General features: G+C 37.9%; 1 protein-coding gene and 1 pseudogene across 5 annotated transcripts in view; both read right to left on the bottom strand.

Moving 5' to 3' along the window:
- The window catches only part of LOC146469997 (uncharacterized), a 92604-nt gene that overhangs the window by 16951 nt on the left and 54319 nt on the right, over positions 1-21334 (bottom strand). For 2 of the 5 annotated variants that reach the window (XM_085122088.1, XM_085122091.1), the window contains exons 1-7: positions 16231-16430; positions 8653-9144; positions 7166-7417; positions 6340-6460; positions 5511-5585; positions 4672-4743; positions 3791-3871 (exon numbers count right to left, since the gene is read on the bottom strand). The exons of 2 other annotated variants lie outside the window; for them this stretch is intronic. In XM_085122088.1, coding sequence (XP_084978214.1) covers positions 3791-3871; positions 4672-4743; positions 5511-5585; positions 6340-6460; positions 7166-7417; positions 8653-9144; positions 16231-16288 — 1151 coding nt within the window. In that variant the 5' untranslated portion in view covers positions 16289-16430. Of the gene's footprint in view, positions 1-3790; positions 3872-4671; positions 4744-5510; positions 5586-6339; positions 6461-7165; positions 7418-8652; positions 9145-16230; positions 16431-18292; positions 18491-21334 lie in introns of those variants that run through there. One more of the 5 variants, XM_085122089.1, reaches the window with a different exon arrangement.
- LOC146470001 (neuromedin-K receptor-like) lies at positions 1779-3309 on the bottom strand (annotated as a pseudogene).

Raw genomic sequence — 21334 nt, 5'->3', positions numbered from 1 at the left:
CGTCATGACGACTTCGAAACGTTCGGTTTTATCGTTTATTTTCACTTGCCTATTATTATCTGTCAACTGAATAGTATCTGGTACCTGTCGAAACAAAGAGTTATTATTCTTTTCGGAACAGAGATTATTCGTCTGTTTAGTAAGGCGCACTTAATGTCACTGGACCTTTTATTACTATAAAGCGTTTAAAGTTAATGGCTTTTGATGGAAATCTGTATTGAAAGAATCGGTTGCATAAGGCTATGGCGGTACTGTTTACGTCTTAGTATGGCAGCCTTAACAGTTTTTGTTAATTTGTAACTGAAGTTGATTTCATGTTACCCGGAGACGTATCTGCCACCTACCAGTCACTTGGATTTTTTTTCTATTTTACCAAGTAAAAGGAGTTATGTGAAGGATATATTTTTTTTGATTTTTGGTTTATTAAATAGAAACAGGTCAAGGTTCCATTTTCAACAGATATTAAATAGATTTGCAAGTAACTAAAGGCTTTCAGAAAGCCTCAGTCCTTTAACTGATTCTGTTTTAATTCTATGACCAGATAGTCTCAGAAAGTTTGTGGATTTGTTGTCATTCTATTCTCAGGCAACTGGCATTGAGAAATTAATTAATGAGGGTTTCCCGGCTAAAATAACCCATTCAAGACAGGTATTAGTAGAAGGGCCATTTTCATTGAAAAAAGACCTGAAATGAAAGCTTCCTCAACTTCTAAACTCAGAATGTCGGGTATGACAAAGGACACTCGCAAAACCAGATGCTCTTTCTCATTAAGTAATTTCAGTAAGTTGGAAGTACTCAAAATATCTGTTTAAAGGGACACAGTCACCTGGTGCACATGCGTATTAGATACCATTTCTTAGCTGATTTGCATATCACACTTCATCCGCAAGTCTCGCGCTGAGAAGCGCATCCTTTGAAAAACCCAAACAAACCTTCTCGAGTTGAAGTGTTTGCCAGTCAAAATTATTATAGTGATTATAGACCTAATGTCATGTTTGAACACTCATTACCACGGTATCCGGTCGTGTGAAAAATTATCTTAGCTGTTTCTACGTTTACAGTGTTTGCATGAGAAGCAAATTGAGTTCAAATATTAGAGAATATGTCAATTTTAAAACGTAGCGAATCGCCTGAACTGCAGTGTAGCGAAACGACTTTGTAGCGAAACTACCGGCAAGCTTTATTTCTGCTTTCAATCATATATTTTGCGTTTATAATTTCGTTTCTACAACTTCTCCGTTAGCTAAATTTAGAAACCAAACCCATGTCATTATAAGAACGCTTTCTCAACCCGTAGAAAACAAGGTTCTAAAAGAGGTTTTCCTTGTCGAGGAGATAATCGACGGTGTACCGAAGCTTGTCTTCGTCTGAGCTCCAAACCAAGCAGCTATGACGCAAAGTTCTAACCGTTTACGAAGATTTCCTCCGCACGAACCTTTCGCCAGGTTCAGAAAATGCGATTTTCCAAATATGTATAATGGAGATTTGTTCTCCAATGTTTTTGATTGATTTCTCTCGTTATATTGGTAAACGCGGGCGATTTCTTCCGCCCGGCGCTTCACGTTTCCCACCTCTTCTTTTCATGTTCCGTTGGAGACGCGATCCAAACTGTTTTATCCAAGTATGATAAAATAATACCATAGGATGAGCAAAAGCATACTCAGCAACAGGTTTCCAGTAAAAGATTGAAAATCCAATAAAACACTGGGAAGATTGAAGCGGATTTCTAGATGCATTCGACGCATATGTTTGATTTCGGGTTGAGGTGGACGTTTTTCAAAATGACAAAACTAGTGTCCAGGTCAGCGTGGTCACAAAGGTGACTGTGTCCCTTTAAGCTCGGAACAAAAACACCCTTCTACGTACCACTGACTAATTGACTTTACTAATTATAACCCTGTATTTTTTCCCCGTTTAAGTACGTCGATATTACTTATTACCATTGTTTCTATTGATTTGATAAAAAAATTTTTTACAAGTTTTTCGACATGACATCTTAACATACATAAGCTTAATATCTGTTGACATTATCTCTTATACTGCTTATAATATAGCTATTACATACACAGCTCGTGCTAATGAAATAGAGTTTTTACCTGAATTGACAATGTTCTTATTGATGTTCAAACGTTCGTTCGTGAGTTGAGTTTTGTGGAGTTAAGTTGACTTGATTATGCGTGTACAATATAACGCTCTCTTTATTAAAGAAGTCTACTTCATTTTAATGGTGTCTAACGTTTGTCGCCGCTGCAGCGAGGAAGCACCTCCTGGTGCAATACGATTGGAGGAACATCTCAGAAACAAACAGGAACATAACCTCTTTACACCTGCACGATAACTTGAGCTGAACGTGATCAGAATAAATGGATTTATCACTGTATTAAGCAAAGGAAATATATAATAAAACAAACCCACTAGTAGAAGACATTTATCCTTAACAAATATCGCAGGATAGAGTGATTTTAGAAAAAGATAGACGTAATGAGGTGTCCAGCATACAAAAAATCCGAAAACAATTGATGCAAATATTTTCATTATGTTTTTTTCCTGCTTGTGTCTTTTTGCCTTTCCTCTTGTAATTTTGTTGCTGTTTTGAAACTGTACTCTTGTTCTTTCTAAAGTTTTCATTATTAGTGGATACAAAACAAGTATTAAAATCAACGCCACGCAGTACAATAAAACAAAAGCAAAGAAGTAATAGATTTTCAACGACGATTTGCTTATCATATTTCTGCAAAAGGACTGTCTTCTAACCTCGATGATTTTGACATGGACAATAAGCGGGGCGAGACTAAGAGCTGGAAGAAGCCACGTGAGAAACAGCAACATTTTCCGAATCCTTCCAGACACGTGTACAGTATTCAGTGGGAATGCGGTTGCAATGAATCGGTCAACTTCCATCAGCACCAAACTCAGGATAGACACTACATAAGACAGTGACCGTGAGTAAATACCCAGCTTACAAGACAACGAAGCGAGAAAAGACTGTGAAATCAGACTTCCGCCAGATTTGAGGATGCCTTAAGTGGCATACAGCGGCCAGTTGAGGACTACACCAACCAGGTCGGAAACAGCCATGTTCACAATGTAATAGTTGGAACTTGTCGAAAATCGCGTGAAGTATGGCTAAAATCAGGCGATCTTTCGGCAAGACTTATCTCAATTTATCTCAATTTTACGCTTTGTTTAACTCGTTACGTGAATTTTTTCTGCTTCATAAGCTACTCAAATAACATCAGTGTTGTACTAAATTCAGCCCAACTAAAATTGAGTTTTGAATGTTACAGGAATGTCCTCAGCTACGGACATGATGAAATCCCAGAGTTGCGAATGTATAGGACATGTTCTACGTAAGGAGCCAAAAGATGACGGAAGAATAGCACTGCATTAGACACCAGCGGGAAGAAGAAAAAAAGGGCAGACCGAGAGACACGTGGAGAAGATTGGCAGAGACAGAAAGAAACAAATGAGTTGGAACGGGTTCAAGCGCTGAAAGGGTGGGGGGGGGGGGGGGGGGGACAAGCTGATTAAAAGCAGACCAAAATGGAGATCTTATGATGACGCCGTATTCGACATATAGCAGCCAATCAGGGCAGCAGCCATAAATCCCTGTCCAATACATTCCCTTCACTACAGAAAAGCCTAAACTCAATCAGAGTTCTTGGATGATACAAAGGACAAGTAAGTTACATACAAGTTACTTATTTCTCAGTCCGTACGCAGAGAGTTCAAGGAACCCCTTTGCAGGCTAGTTGTTAGCACATAGGAAATTCAATAAACAATGACTTACAAATATTCCAATGACGACAAATTGTTAAAAACTCCGGGCTTAAGTTCAAATAGTGGATAGATGTAATGATCATTTATCTCCCTGAAGAGAAAACAATAAGAGCATTTGAGTCTCCAAATGAAAATGCAAACTAGCTAGCATGAGAACATTATGGGTTACATATGTAAAGAAGTGAAGTTTACCCCAAAACAAAGTCAGCTCCATCTTCGCTTACACTCAAAGACCAGGTCACTGACTGTAAAATGGGCTATTCAATATGGGCTTACTGGCTTTTTACTTATGTAAACATTTAATTGCCTCTCTAGCTGCAATAGTACTTAAGTTTTTGTTAAGATAAGATAAGATCCTTTATTTAACTTAAAACAACTTTCTCCAAAGCACAAGAACAAAGCCAGAAAACGAGTGCATATAGATGTCTTCATTCCACTACAAATGTCAGAGAGTCCGCAATTTGTATGATCGAGCCATACTTTTTTGGTCTTTAAAGGGGCAGTGTCACCTATTTTTAGTTTCACTTTGAATAGCGAAAAGACATATTTCTATTGATTGGAACATTAAAATAATGGTTCAAGTTTGTTAAAATAATCCTTCTAGGACACAGAAAAAAGAATGAATCATTTTTGTCCGCAGATGGCTTGGATGGAAATGGATTGCAACTTGAACTGACTCGGCCAATTTTTTCAAGTTCCTACTGTGAATTTTGGAGAAGCTGCTAACAACTAATTGTAGTTTACTCTTCCGCAGATAAATCCATTCACATTTTCCTCCAAGTGCTCTAAGAGTGATTTCACTTTAAAGAAGGTGTTCTTTGTGGAACATTTTAGCTGTTTTGGCCAATACACAGCTAAATATCCACATGATAATTTTTATTTCTCACTTACAGAATCTTAAGTTCTTTGAGCCCAAGGAACGCATCCTCTGTCAAATTGTTTAGTGATGTCCTCTGTATTGACCTGTACATGGAACAATAACAGAAGTAGTATACCTTCAGGGGAATTAAGCCCCGTAAGTGCCGAGGTACCGAGGTAAATCATTGATATGCATAAGGTTCGAGTCCATGACGTCACCTCTCGTTATAACCTAGGGAAAAAATGCCTTCCTGCATACTAATAAGTGCCTTCTTCCATACTAATCAAGTGCCTTCCTGCATACTAATTAAGTGCCTAGTCAGTGCCTTCCCGCATACTAATTTATTTGCTTCCTTCATACTAATAAGTGCCGAGGGTTTACTAATAGGCGTCACTCCAGTAAAATAAAAACAATAAACTTGCCTGGGCTTGCCCGCTAATAGTTAACACGGATTGGATCTTAAGACTTGTATTGTCAGTTTGAATAAAAGCGCGGTTTCTCTTGGTAGCGTCATTCGTGCAATCCGTTTGCTGGGAAAATTTATCTCCGAAATTTCAGGTTATTCGTGATGAATATCGATCATTACCGTTAAAAAACAAAACACACACACACTAATATATACAAAGTGGCCCTGAAAACTCTATATTTCAAGTTTGTTTGACAATTACAAAACCGTTTTCTCCTATCTATCTCGAGGAAATGAAAAACTATTAATATATAAAGTCTCAGCGTTTCACACACCGTTAGTCAGTTAATTATGCGAGTTCGCAAGCCCAAAGTTGCATACAAATTAGTTCAGCTCTGCTGGAAAAACCCCAAGGGAGTACCTTGACACTGGTGTTTTGATAGATGCTTTTTAATTTGTACTTACAAGTATTGAAGACTCGTTAAGTTTTTGAAAAACCCCACAGGAATACTTCCACGCAAAGAATCGCCATTACATAATCTGGAATCAACACATGAGGACAAGGTAAATTGTTTATGCTATTATGAAAATAACAAGATTAAGGAGCAATATATTCGGCAAATTTTTTTACTTTTGGTGAGTTGACAGCGTGGCTCAAGGCAACGTAACCAGTCACAAGGCTTATAGAATAGTTAACATACGATAAGTAGACATTCACCACGGTCTATTGTAATTTCGATCTGATTGGTTCAACATTTTCAATTGTTTCTTACCCAACGGAAAACAATCACGCCCACTAATTCCTTGAAAACGGAACAGCTTTTATCAACTGGCAGTTCAAATTTTGGCCAGTTATCAGTTATGTGTATTAATTCAATGCCAAACCAATCAAACCTTTATTTAAACTATTTTTAATTCGTGGCCTAAGCTATACCTGATCACCGCATTAGCATGAAGAAACCCAGAAAGTGTCGTGAATAGAATTGTGCTTACTATTTTTCTTATTTTTATTTGCCACACAAAGAAATTACAAACAAGACACAATAAAATAGTTTAAATTAAGTTACAAAGAAAAAGTGGAGAGGAGACCGAAAAGAAACTAGAAAGCTTATGCGTGATTCGGTCTCCCCAAGTAAACTCAGTTGGCGAGTCGAAGTCGACTAGTCAAACTGAGAACCGAATAGCTGTAACTGATCGAAACTGTTTTCAGAAAAGAAGGCTCTTTGACTGCACTATACCGGGTTTAAGTATTACTGATACATGTTAAAGATATGTTCCCAATGTTTGGACTTACAAGTACTTGGCTGTGTGTGGGATGTCATATGGAGGTATGTTGAGGTTTTGTCCAAGGCATTGGACTTTCATCCAAGAAGGACGTGGCTGAAGCATTGAGCACTTACACTTTTGTGAGCAACCTGAAAGAAAACAAAAGAACCTTGGAAATGTTTGATTTGGGGGAGAGAGGAAAACCGGAGTACCTGGAGAAAATTTATCGGTCAAGGACTAGAACCAACAACACACAACTCACAAATAACAAGAAAGACGGGAATCGAGCCTGGACCAAATTGACTGGCGGAGTGGCGTGACTACATATCCTCAGAAACCCAGGAGCAGATAATCGGACGGGACGAAGACTTCACTGGTGAACCAGTTCACAGTCAAAGCTCGTCATTTTGATTGAATGTTACTTCGAGATGTTCCATGATTTTTCATTATTAAAAACTGGATAATTGTATAATGCAATTCCAGGCATTTAATTGGCTTAGCGGCCATGATATATGAGCCATTTCTTGTTAACATTCGCAAAGCATTGGAGAGAGACGTTAAGTTGGTCTGGTTTTGCGTTAATTAATGATTCGTTCGTCTGAGACGATCAAAAGGAAGATTATTCCTCCACAAGAACATTTCGGTTTTGCTTCATCTTGAAAGGACCAGTAATCCTAGATTGGGAAATAATTTCATCATCAGGTGATCCGTTTTGTACAGGTCTTTATAAAAGTACAGCTGATCTACGAGTCGCATAATCAGACAAGTGAGCGAAACTACATTGTCTTCCCCAAATTTGTCCCAAACAAGAACGAATAAACATAAAGTATAAAAACGGGGGGATTCCAGCTTACTTTGCTTGATGACCAGAAGTGTTATATTCTCAGTTGATCCAAACGAGTTTTTTGCCGAGCAAAAGTACGGTCCTTCTTTTGCTTGCCATGCGGATAGTTTGTACATGACACTAGTGCTGTTATGCAGTAGTTGTCCATCTTTAAGCCACACGATCTGGGGAGCGGGGGAGCCATGAACTGGGCACCGCAAAGTCGATTCCGATCCATCAGCTATTGTTACACTGTGTTGTCGCAGAGAATATTGAGGAGCTTCTGTGTAAATTAAACAGAAGAAAGGTAGCTTTAAACCGTTCCCGCCTTCATTCCTGTAGCACTGCAGTTCATAATTTTAAAATAAGAATGGATAAATTCTATAGCGCCATGATTCATAGGGTCCTGGCAGAGGCGCTTCACAGTTCAGGTCACGCAACATAAAATATAACTGGCGACTACAGAAATCTGAAATTGGTTTTATAACCTGCTAAACAAATATAGGTCAAAATTTTACCAACATACGTAAAAGTTACATCCACATTTTTCAGCATAGCCAAAGTACCACTCAACTGCTCTCTTTTACATGGACAAGTACACATTTTATTTCGGTACTGAGATTTCAGCAGCCTTTAAAGTTAAGCCACCTTGCACAACAAAATGTTATGCCCAAAAATTAATCTAGGATTTCCTTGACAGGTTCAAAAAGCGTGCAATTACCTTGAGAAACAAAATAAATAGTCACACAAACTGAACTGAAATGACTTTGACCTGCGTTCGATTTGAAAAGAACGTCCTCCTAGACGAACTGTTGCAACAGTGGAACGACTTCTTTCCCGCTGATTGAACATGTACGAAAAATCGTCTCACTCTTTCAGTTTCTCATTTACCCAAAAACCTGCTTTCATTCAGATCTAAGAAAACCAAAACAGTTTGCCAAAGTGCAACGGCAAATCTTCGACCAACTGTTTCAATCTGTTTGATCTTCTTCCCCTGGTCCTCAATTAATTTTTTACTATCACCTTCCCTGTCGATTTCATTTTATACCACATTAGTACAAAATCAGAAACGTCGGTGCAGCCAAAGCACAAGAGCCAAATCTTCAGTTGTACACCATGTAACGAATCATTGAAGGTTCTGCCAAAAATTTTTGTCCCTTAGTTTTAACTTAGACTTTTCTTTAGCATGAGCTTAAAATAAGCTTTCAAAAACCACTTTTAATGAGCGAGATGAAAACCTTGGTTAACTCTTAATCGTGGATTAACGTTAATTGGCTTTCAAAAAACCCGGCCCAGGACATCCAGGTATGGTATTAATTCCATGGAACTCTCCAGGCGAGAGCAACATTTCCATCAGAATGGAAACCACCGACACGAAAATAACACTGAGCTGTGTAGAGAGGTGACCGTTTGTGGATGTTCAGTTAAAATACAAATTAGGCTGCAGGCAAGTAAGAACAAAGCAATGAAACTACATCCTGTTCATTCCATTAGAAGGTAAAACAAAATTATACCAACCTCCATCGCTTAATTGTCTCGCAACGTAGCGAGCTTTAAATCCTGGACTATCCTGACTAAAAGAATCACTTGAAAGCGATCTCCTACTCCGATGTATCTCCACTAACATCTTGTTGCCACTGGAACTTATGTTTCGAGGATTGGTATCACCTCCACAGTAATGTCCAAGCACGTTACTTGATGGAGAATGCCCATCTCTCATGATTATATATGTATCAAGGAAGCACGCCCGTGGACCAAGATCTATACTTTCTATGATGATCTCCACATAGTGACCCTGTGGCACTGTGATCATCCATCGTTCGTTTGTGAAACAAAGTTGACTCGTAAGCTTGAAAGCCGGGCTATCAAAACTGCCCTTTTTTCCAATCAGAGGAACATTGCAAGTTAGTGTTGGGATCCTAGCGGTGACGTATGCACCGGTATATGATATGCCCCAAGTCGTTTGTCCGCGCCATCGTGTCGGTGATGTAGTCGTGTGAAAAGCCAACGCTATCAAGAAAGATTTCTCGATTAGAAAAATAGCTGTTTGGTGGCACTAAATACCGAGATGACCATGCCTTTGATCAGTTTGCAAATAAAATGTGTTGCATGAAATATTTTTTTAATGCAGTATGACAGCTGAGGGATTTTACAATACCTCGCTCACGACATTTTGCAGATATTTTACAGTGAATCGTACACGCCTTCATACAGTGATTTTACGATGCCCGTATAAGCCTTTTTGTATTGCTTTTACAGTGCCCTGTATAAGCCTTTTTACAGTACCTAGTATACGCCCTTTAACAGAGATTTTATAGTGTTGTTTAAATGTACAGACATTATGCAAACCCCACACAATTTCTGCAAGTCCAAAGATCGTAGTTGGTCAGTGTTTTACATGCAAACGCACTAGACATTTCAGACATTTCAGGGATATCTAACAAAAGGTCTGGATAACGGTAAAGTGCATGCAGGTTAAAAGTTTGAGAAAAACGTTAACAGTTTTGATTTTTTGAAAACATGTTTCGGCGGTTTTTTTGTCATCTTCAGTTTAAATTTTAAAGCGCAAATTGAATTTATAATGAATACATACAAATGCTAATGAGAAAAGAAAAAAACTGTAGCTATAATTAAAGAAAACGTGACAATGTGTGACTAGAAAGAAAGTTTTAAATTTACATGGTGCAATTGTTGGTTCAAAGTAGGTTGTTCCCACTGGATATGAATAACTTCTTTTATGTAAAGCTGAAAATTGGTGGAAGCATGTTCTATCATATTAAAACAATTGGGCGAACACAAACTATGGCATTGCTTAGAAGCTTGTAAGTGTTTGAATAAACGAGAAGTCCTATCAGTGGTTATAAAGTGCTCACGAACGCTTGTGGCAAAATGCCTGGTGGTTTCGCCGACGTAACAGGCATTACAGACGGCACACAACAATTTGTATATACAACACACGAACGAAGCCCGCTTGAATTTTGAGATAGAGTCTTTCCCGCCAAACATATTGCTGACTTTTCCTTTTTAATCAATTGTATGTACTGATTATAAATTCAACTTTTTACTTTGAATGGCTCTTTGAATGTTAAACTGAAGGTGACAGAAGAGCTGTCGAAAGTGTTTTTTAAAAAAAAATCAAAACTGTTGCTATTTATCTTAAACCTTTTTTGTATCTAACAAATTACTGACTAAATTAGAAATATCAATAAAATTTTTTTAAAATATATTTTACAAGTATTTTGTGAATATATTAATAACAAATTACCAGCTATAGATTTTAATTTCTGTAAAATCCCCATTACAGCAATAGGCCATTTCCGAGGTGTTTAAAAAAAAAAGTGAAAAGTTTTTATCATGAAAATTAGTTTTCATTCACATGCAAACAAAACTAATTTTCATATGAAAAGCTGTTGCACTTAGCCTCGCTTTCATAATGAGGTACACGGCAACTCGGAAATGGCCTAGTTTGTTAATTCTGTTTAGTCTGCTTAGTCTATTTGCCAGTGTCTGTTCCTGGAAGTTATTTTGCTTTCCCGCTTTGTATATCTAGGTCGCAAAATCGCTAGCGAATGCTGACAGCAACCAGTCTATAACTCTACTGCTACTATTGCCTTAATACTGTTACAAGACACTGTCTCTAATTCTACAATGACACGCTTGAAAAGTCCGGTTTCTAGAATGTCGTCGTGAGCTATGCCTGCCCGCCTACTCAAAAAAAAAAAAAGGCAAAACGATAAGCGTTTCCTGGGACACCTGACCAGCAAACACAAGAACTACTAGCGTCAAAATCAATTGATTTTAATAGTTGTTTTCATGGACCCATCACACAAATGAAGCAATTAGACGTCGAGAGCAGATCAAATTGCCCTACTTTTTCTTTTTCTTTTGCAAAATTTTTTTGTTCTTGCTTATAGAATGTTTTTGCTCTAAGGATTTCAAACTGTTGGAGTCCAAAAGGAGGTGTTCAGACAGAAAGTTAATATTTCATTTTTGTCTTTCTCTTTTCTAATATTATAAATTTGTCAATGGCTGTTAAGCCGTGTACCGCCTCTTCAAGTCTAATGTTTATAAAGCCTTTGTACAAGTGTTTTGAATAACATCTAGGGCTTTAGGCTGTTCTATTATTACATACTAACTGGAATGATTGATTTAAAAGTTATTAAATTTGAACCAAAATTCAGTGCGTCGTACAGCATAATTTCTTGAAGGGGACTTCTTTTATTTAAAATGGTGGGAAAAGACCTCTATTTCGCTACAAAAAAAAAAAAAAAGAAAGAAACTCAATTCTTCAACTCGCGATGTGTTCTAGCGCATTTTGGAAACAAAAATGCAAGAACTTGAAAAACGTTAGCTTAACATTTATCAATTTTCAATCCATTCTACCTACTCCGTCTCTGGACAGAAGCACTAATCGATAGTTTTATTGCACTGAGGTGGACATTTTTCAACAAATCTAGACAACCATTTTTTTTTTTCTGTTGAGAGACAAACATTTTTAGGTTTTGAAATGACATTAAATTCGCGTTCCAAAATCTGCTATTACAAGGTGATAATTAATTATGCGGGTACCTAGTTTTTCAGAGTTCGAGGCCCCATGCAAACCTCAAACACCTTCAGTACAATACAGACACCGGCCACTCAGCTATAATATCCTGCTGTCTATTTTATAAGGATTTCACCATAAATATTTTAGGCCCGGTTCAAACGTCGCATTTCACATGTGCCGAATAAAACTCGAGAATTAACTGCATGTGAAATGCGACGTTTGAATCAATTAAATTCCACAGTTTCGAATTAAATTCGACTTACGTCGAATCTGCGACTGAAAAAGTCGAATATTCGACTTAAGTTCGACATTTGATTCAGACGTCGCATTTCACATGTGCCGAATATAATACATAAATTATAGTAAATCATTATTATTCATTTTGTAACCACAATCCGTAAATGCCACGCGCAGAAGAGTATAAACAGCACTTTGAATAAATGGCGCGAGGCGAAGGAATGTGCAGTTCGTGCTTTTTAAAAACAAAATATACTTGTTTGACGTGCAGCAATTATTATTGTATGAGGTGCTCGGTGTTTGAAAATGAAGAGGACACTCCTCGGTGGAAAGCGGGAAAATCTGTGGCATATTGTGAGACGTGCTTGAATGAAACGATGAAAGGCGCGGGTCGAGTAAAGGCCAAGATGAGTCATTTTGGCCATCACTTGACCTGCGCCTTTTCATCACGCTGTTTGCAATGAAGATATTACTTCAAACAAGCTGCATTCGTCAACTGGTAGAACGGAAACAAAAACATTGAAGGCGGACGGAGTTAAATTCGGCACCATTAAATTCGACGTCTGAATCAAATGCCGCATTTAATTATTCTAGTCGACTAAAATAGGAGTTATATTCAGCACATGTGAAATGCGACGTTTCAACCGGGCCTTAAATATTGAGGCCGGAAAACGAATTTATCTTTACTGTTTTGATAAACATTTTCATCAGGCAATTTTTAACGACTCTTTAAAAATTGCCTGATGAGTGTGCTCCTATAACTTCGAACCATACGACACATATTGTCGCAATAAACGATGATAACTCCTAAAGCCTGAACTTCTGAGAAGAATTATATATATATTTATATATATCATTAAAGATGTCGGCAATGTTGCCTAGCAACAGTGAAAAACAAAGTAGGAAAGACGTCAGACCGTCTTGCGTTGTCTGAAGCAAAATTTGCATACATCGGGAAAGTTTGCGTGCCGGATCTAATTTCAACTGCAATGTTCATTTATTCATTGGATACAGAACTATCTCTCCAGAATCTTTTCTCTTTCTTCCAGAAATCTTTTTTGTAAAAGATTGCATTAAAGAAATTACACGTTTTGTAACCGCGTTAAAATAATTTTCCGTGGGAAAAACATTCATCGAACACGACAGCGCTGCACGCCCGTTGTACATTTCGTCGCGGCAGAAATAGATTTTCAACCGCAAACTAGCCTGTGGAACTACATAAAGACCATGCTCATCAAAATAGTTGCTATGTTCAGAAACCTTTTAATCTCCTCATTTGATGCTACAATACAAGTAAAGAGGGTTTTCCACCCAGCCTCAGCTTCGCGAGGTTTTGCGAGTCACGTATTTCTAATACTATTCCTCGCGAAGCGAGGTTAATAAATTTGTCGGGCCCAAGGCTCGCCGAAGGCCGCGCTCGAGAGCTAAGCCGTGCAAATTCGAGCCGAACATATATTTCCTCGCGAAGCGAGGTTAATAAATTTGTCGGGCCGAGCCGGCCCGAGCGGAGCTAAGCCGCGCGAATTCGAGCGAAAAATATATTTATATATATATATGTGTATATGTTTATATCTTTGAAGGTGTCCGCACAATGACGTCAGACTGTCTGGCGTCGTCTGGAGCAAAATTTGCATACATCGAAAAAAATATGCGTGCATGATCAAATTTCAACTGCAATGTTTATCAATATTCGCTGGATACAGAACTATCTCTCCAGAATCTTTTCCCTTTCTTTTAGAAATCTTTTTTGTAAAAGATTGCTTTAAAGAAATTACACGTTTTGTGGCCGCGGTAAATAATTTTCCGTGGGAAATAAATTCATCGAACACGGCAGCGCTGAACGCCCGTTGTACATTACGTCGCGTCACAAATAGATTTTCAACCGCAAACTAGCCCGTGGAACTACGAAAACACCATGCTCATCAAAAAAAAAAATCTTATGCGCCTTTTAATCTCCTCGTTTGATGCTACAATACGAGTAAAGAGGGCTTTCCACCCAGCCCCAGCTTCGCGAGGTTTTGCGAGTCACGTATTTCTACTTATATATATATATGTATGTTTATATATTTCCGTGAAGGTGTCCGCACTGTTGCCTAGCAACAGTGAAAAACAAAGTAGGAAAGACGTCAGACTGTCTGGCGTTATCTAGAGCAAAATTTGCATACATCGGGATAGTTTGCGTGCCGGATCCAATTTCAACTGCAATGTTCATCAATATTCACTGGATACAGAACTATCTCTCCAGAATCTTTTCCCTTTCTTCCAGAAATCTTTTTTGTAAAAGATTGCATTGAAGAAATTACACGTTTTGTAACCGCCGTAAAATAATTTTCCGTGGGAAATAAATTCATCGAACACGACAGCGCTTCACGCACGTTGTACATTTTGTCTCGTCAGAAATAGATTTTCAACCGCAATGGCCGCGGTAAAATAATTTTCCGTAGGAAATAAATTCAGCCAACACGACAGCACTGCACGCCCGTTGTACATTACGGCGCGTCAGAAATGGATTTTTAACCGCAAACTAGCCTGTGGAACTACAAAGAAAAACATGCTCATCGACAAAAAAAATCCTATGCCCCTTTTAATCTCCTCATTTGATGCTACAATACGAGTAAAGAGGGCTTTCCACCCAGCCACTGACACTGAATTTATTGTTCTCGAATCTATATTTACAATTTTTCCTCCATACGTCACCATAAATATGTCATAGTAACGTGCAAAAGCCAAGTAGAGAACCACTTTTTCTTTGAAATGCCGAGCTAATCGACATTTAAGGGTTTTTGTGTCGCACGTTACCGAAACGCACGTTTTTCAGACCGGATTAAAACAACCGAGGCCCGGAAAAACTTTTGAGTCAAAACACAGTTGTTTGCATCATATTTTGACAGCTGTTTTCTTAAGTTTTTCTCAGTAGTCAGCAACTGAGCAATAAAAGCCATTTAATAGTACTTTTGCAATAGCTGCAGAAATTGTCGCGCGCTCATTGGCTAATTAGCATTGGACGGACACATGAATTTAAAACTAATTCGATATTGACGCAACGAACGCAAACGGGGAACTTGAAAACAACCAACTGACAATCTCTCACTTTTCAATCAATAGAAAGTCTCCTTTTCCCATTGACCAATAAAAGAGTGAGACAAGTTTTCGATTTTGGTCGCGTCAGTTTTTATAAATAATAAAATTTATGTTTCTCGCATTTTTATCCCGCGTTTTGACTTTATTTTGTCCCTTCTGGCTCTTTGTTTGACAATGTTATGTCGCAATTCATGATCAAATAACAGGACAGACGCATGAAAAACCGAAGTCATTTCTTAAAATACCACACAAGTGAATATTGCTTTTCGCGCACGCTGATTGGTTAGCTCGGGGGTGATTAGCTAAGTACTATTCAACTCCGAGCAGCCAAAAAGAAACATGCAAGATGGCTTCCGGTTTCGCTACGGTCACTCAACAGCTAGTTTGCCCTCCAAAATTGTGTCAGGCCAGCATTTCACCAGCTTTAAGGTAAAGGGCAATTTATTTGGTGCCTTTAATCTATGTGAAACCGAAGCTTCGTCAGTTTCTCTAAGTACAAAATCTTCCAATATGTCACAAAACGTCGACCATGTATTTCATTCTAAATAGAAGTCTGGGCGCGAGCCCAAAAATAATTAATTCAAAATGGCGCTGAAATGGTGCACGACAGCCAGCCAAACGAGCCAAACCTACCCTTTGGTTACACAGAAAAACCGACCATATATATTTTGTTGAAGATGTCCGATATATTGCCTAGCAACAGTGAAAAACAAAGTATGAATGACGTCAGACTGTCTTGCGTTGTCTGAAGCAAAATTTGCATACATCGGGAAAGTTTGCGTGCCGGATCTAATTTCAACTGCAATGTTCATCAATATTCACTGGATATAAAACTATCTCTCCAGAATCTTTTCCCTTTCTTCCAGAAATCTTTATTGTGAAAGATTGCATTGAAGAAATTACACCTTTTGTGACCGCGGTAAAATAATTTTCCGTGGGAAATAAATTCATCGAACACGACAGCGCTGAACGCCCGTTGTACATTTCGTCGCGTCAGAAATAGATTTTCAACTGCAAACTAGCCTGTGGAACTATGAAAAGACCATGCTCATCAAAATAGTTGCTATGTTCAGAAACCTTTTAATTTCCTCATTTGATGTTACAATACGAGTAAAGAGGGTTTTCCACCCAGCCCCAGCTTCGCGAGGTTTTCCCAGTCACGTATTTCTAATATTATTTTAAAAGGATTAAAACCACTGACAGGCAGTTTCGGAAATAGATAGTTCTCTTACCTTTGCTACACAGGAAGTAATGCAAAATCCCGAAAACACAACCACAAATTACTGCCATGGCTTGTTGATAAAAAAAACTAATCTCTTAAAACTTAACGATATTATACAACGCTCACCCTAACAACAACAACAAATGTCAGTAAGACTTTCAAGAAGGCGATTTTTATATTCTTTTGCCAAGTAGACCAAAAAGCAATTAAATTAAAACACAATCCCAGCTTAATTTGTTATGACTATTACAAGCCAGTTCAGAACATAATATTTACATAACATTCAGAATATTAATAAACTGCTCTTTGTCGGCACTAATTGTCTCGTCAAAAGAGAGAAGAAAATGTGGCCAAATATTTAAATGTGAAGTTCATGCAGGCATCCCGTGAGAAGTAAATATTATTTTTGACACTGGCTTTATTGTTCTCGAATCTATTTACAATTTTTCCTCCATACGTCACCATAAATATGTCATAGTAACGTGCAAAAGCCAAGTAGAGAACCACTTTTTCTTTGAAATGCCGAGCTAATCGACATTTAAGGGTTTTTGTGTCGCACGTTACCGAAACGCACGTTTTTCAGACCGGATTAAAACAACCGAGGCCCGGAAAAACTTTTGAGTCAAAACACAGTTGTTTGCATCATATTTTGACAGCTGTTTTTTTAAGTTTTTCTCAGTAGTCAGCAACTGAGCAATAAAAGCCATTTATTAGTATTTTTGCAACAGCTGCAGAAATTGTCGCGCGCTCATTGGCTAATTTGCATTGGACGGACACATGAATTTAAAATTAATTCAATATTGACGCAACGAACGCAAACGGGGAACTTGAAAACAACCAACTGACAATCTGTCACTTTTCAATCAAAAGAAAGTCTCCTTTTCCCATTGACCAATAAAAGAGTGAGACAAGTTTTCGATTTTGGTCGCGTCAGTTTTTATAAATAATAAAATTTATGTTTCTCGCATTTTTATCCCGCGTTTTGACTTTATTTTGTCCCTTCTGGCTTTTTGTTTGACAATGTTATGTCGCAATTCATGATCAAATAACAGGACAGACGCATGAAAAACCGAAGTCATTTCTTAAAATACCACACAAGTGAATATTGCTTTTCGCGCACGCTGATTGGTTAGCTCGGGGGTGATTAGCTAAGTACTATTCAACTCCGAGCAGCCAAAAAGAAACATGCAAGATGGCTTCCGGTTTCGCTACGGTCACTCAACAGCTAGTTTGCCCTCCAAAATTGTGTCAGGCCAGCATTTCACCAGCTTTAAGGTAAAGGGCAATATATTTGGTGCCTTTAATCTATGTGAAACCGAAGCTTCGTCAGTTTTCCTAAGTCCAAAATCTTCCAATATGTCACAAAACGTCGACCATGTGTTTCAAACTAAATACAAGTCTGGGCGCGAGCCCAAAAACAATTAATTCAAAATGGCGCTGAAATAATACACGACAGCCAGCCAAACAAGCCAAACCTACCCTTTGGTTACACAGAAAAACCGACCATATATATTTCGTTAAAGATGTCCGTAATGTTGCCTAGCAACAGTGAAAAACAAAGTATGACTGACCTGAGACTGTCTTGCGTTGTCTGGAGCAAAATTTGCATACATCGGGAAAGTTTGCGTGCCGGATCTAATTTCAACTGCAATGTTCATCAATATTCACTGGATACAGAACTATCTCTCCAGAATCTTTTCCCTTTCTTCCTGAAATCTTTTTTGTGAAAGATTGCATTGAAGAAATTACACCTTTTGTGACCGCGGTAAAATAATTTTCCGTGGGAAATAAATTCATCGAACACGACAGCGCTGCACGCCCGTTGTACATTTTGTCGCGTCAGAAACAGATTTTCAACCGCTAACTAGCCTGTGGAACTACGAAAACACCATGCTTATCAAAATAGTTGCTATGTTCAGAAACCTTTCAATCTCCTCATTTGATGCTACAATTCGAGTAAAGAGGGTTTTCCACCGAGCTTCGCGAGGTTTTGCGAGTCACGTATTTCTAATATTATTTTAAAAGGATTAGAACCACTGACATGCAGTTTAGAAAATAGTTAGTTCTCTTACCTTTGCTACACAGGAGGTAATGCAAAATCCCAAAAACACAACCACAAATTACTGCCATGGCTTGTTGATAAAAAAAACTAATCTCTTAAAACTTAACGATATTATACAACGCTCACCCTAACAACAACAACAAATGTCAGTAAGACTTTCAAGAAGGCGATTTTTATATCCTTTTACCAAGTAGACCAAAAAGCAATTAAATTAAAACACAATCCCAGCTTAATTTGTTATGACTATTACAAGCCAGTTCACGACATTATAATATTTACATAACATTCAGAATATTAATATACTGCTCTTTGTCGGCACTAATTGTCTCGTCAAAAGAGAGAAGAAAATGTGGCCAAATATTTAAATGTGAAGTTCATGCAGGCATCCCGTGAGAAGTAGATATTATTTTTGACACTGACTTTATTGTTCTCGAATCTATTTACAATTTTTCCTCCATACGTCATCATAAATATGTCATAGTAACGTGCAAAAGCCAAGTAGAGAACCACTTTTTCTTTGAAATGCCGAGCTAATCGACATTTAAGGGTTTTTGTGTCGCACGTTACCGAAACGGACGTTTTTCAGACCGGATTAAAACGGCCTGAGCCCGGAAAATCTTTTGAGTCAAAACACAGTTGTTTGCATCATATTTTGACAGCTATTTTTTAAGTTTTTCTCAGTAGTCAGCAATTGAGCAATAAAAGCCATTTAATAGTATTTTTGCAACAGCTGCAGAAATTGTCGCGCGCTCATTGGCTAATTTGCATTGGACGGACACATGAATTTAAAATTAATTCGATATTGACGCAACGAACGCAAACGGGGAACTTGAAAACAACCAACTGACAATCTCTCACTTTTCAATCAATAGAAAGTCTCCTTTTCCCATTGACCAATCAAAGAGTGAGACAAGTTTTCGATTTTGGTCGCGTCAGTTTTTATAAATAATAAAATTTATGTTTCTCGCATTTTTATCCCGCGTTTTGACTTTATTTTGTCCCTTCTGGCTCTTTGTTTGACAATGTTATGTCGCAATTCATGATCAAATAACAGGACAGACGCATGAAAAACCGAAGTCCTTTCTTAAAATACCACACAAGTGAATATTGCTTTTCGCGCACGCTGATTGGTTAGCTCGGGGGTGATGAGCTAAGTACTATTCAACTCCGAGCAGCCAAAAAGAAACATGCAAGATGGCTTCCGGTTTCGCTACGGTCACTCAACAGCTAGTTTGCCTTCCGAAATTGTGTCAGGCCGGCATTTCACCAGCTTTAAGGTAAAGGGCAATTTATTTGGTGCCTTTAATCTATGTGAAACCGAAGCTTCGTCAGTTTCTCTAAGTACAAAATCTTCCAATATGTCACAAAACGTCGACCATGTATTTCATTCTAAATAGAAGTCTGGGCGAGAGCCCAAAAATAATTAATTCAAAATGGCGCTGAAATGGTGCACGACAGCCAGCCAAACGAGCCAAACCTACCCTTTGGTTACACAGAAAAACCGACCATATATATTTTGTTGAAGATGTCCGATATATTGCCTAGCAACAGTGAAAAACAAAGTATGAATGACGTCAGACTGTCTTGCGTTGTCTGAAGCAAAATTTGCATACATCGGGAAAGTTTGCGTGCCGGATCTAATTTAAACTGCAATGTTCATCAATATTCACTGGATATAAAACTATCTCTCCAGAATCTTTTCCCTTTCTTCCAGAAATCTTTTTTGTGAAAGATTGCATTGAAGAAATTACACCTTTTGTGACCGCGGTAAAATAATTTTCCGTGGGAAATAAATTCATCGAACACGACAGCGCTGAACGCCCGTTGTACATTTCGTCGCGTCAGAAATAGATTTTCAACTGCAAACTAGCCTGTGGAACTATGAAAAGACCATGCTCATCAAAATAGTTGCTATGTTCAGAAACCTTTTAATTTCCTCATTTGATGTTACAATACGAGTAAAGAGGGTTTTCCACCCAGCCCCAGCTTCGCGAGGTTTTGCCAGTCACGTATTTCTAATATTATTTTAAAAGGATTAGAACCACTGACATGCAGTTTCGGAAATAGTTAGTTCTCTTACCTTTGCTACACAGGAAGTAATGCAAAATCCCGAAAACACAACCACAAATTACTGCCATGGCTTGTTGATAAAAAAAACTAATCTCTTAAAACTTAACGATATTATACAACGCTCACCCTAACAACAACAACAAATGTCAGTAAGACTTTCAAGAAGGCGATTTTTATATTCTTTTGCCAAGTAGACCAAAAAGCAATTAAATTAAAACACAATCCCAGCTTAATTTGTTATGACTATTACAAGCCAGTTCAGAACATAATATTTACATAACATTCAGAATATTAATAAACTGCTCTTTGTCGGCACTAATTGTCTCGTCAAAAGAGAGAAGAAAATGTGGCCAAATATTTAAATGTGAAGTTCATGCAGGCATCCCGTGAGAAGTAAATATTATTTTTGACACTGGCTTTATTGTTCTCGAATCTATTTACAATTTTTCCTCCATACGTCACCATAAATATGTCATAGTAACGTGCAAAAGCCAAGTAGAGAACCACTTTTTCTTTGAAATGCCGAGCTAATCGACATTTAAGGGTTTTTGTGTCGCACGTTACCGAAACGCACGTTTTTCAGACCGGATTAAAACAACCGAGGCCCGGAAAAACTTTTGAGTCAAAACACAGTTGTTTGCATCATATTTTGACAGCTGTTTTTTTAAGTTTTTCTCAGTAGTCAGCAACTGAGCAATAAAAGCCATTTATTAGTATTTTTGCAACAGCTGCAGAAATTGTCGCGCGTTCATTGGCTAATTTGCATTGGACGGACACATGAATTTAAAATTAATTCAATATTGACGCAACGAACGCAAACGGGGAACTTGAAAACAACCAAATGACAATCTGTCACTTTTCAATCAATAAAAAGTCTCCTTTTCCCATTGACCAATAAAAGAGTGAGACAAGTTTTCGATTTTGGTCGCGTCAGTTTTTATAAATAATAAAATTTATGTTTCTCGCATTTTTATCCCGCGTT

The sequence above is a fragment of the Pavona decussata genome, unplaced genomic scaffold, assembly GCF_977016875.1.
Source record: "Pavona decussata unplaced genomic scaffold, jaPavDecu1.1 SCAFFOLD_114, whole genome shotgun sequence".
NCBI lineage: Eukaryota > Metazoa > Cnidaria > Anthozoa > Scleractinia > Agariciidae > Pavona > Pavona decussata.
Note: the sequence above shows the minus strand (reverse complement) of the source record. Positions and strands in the feature narration are given on the sequence as shown.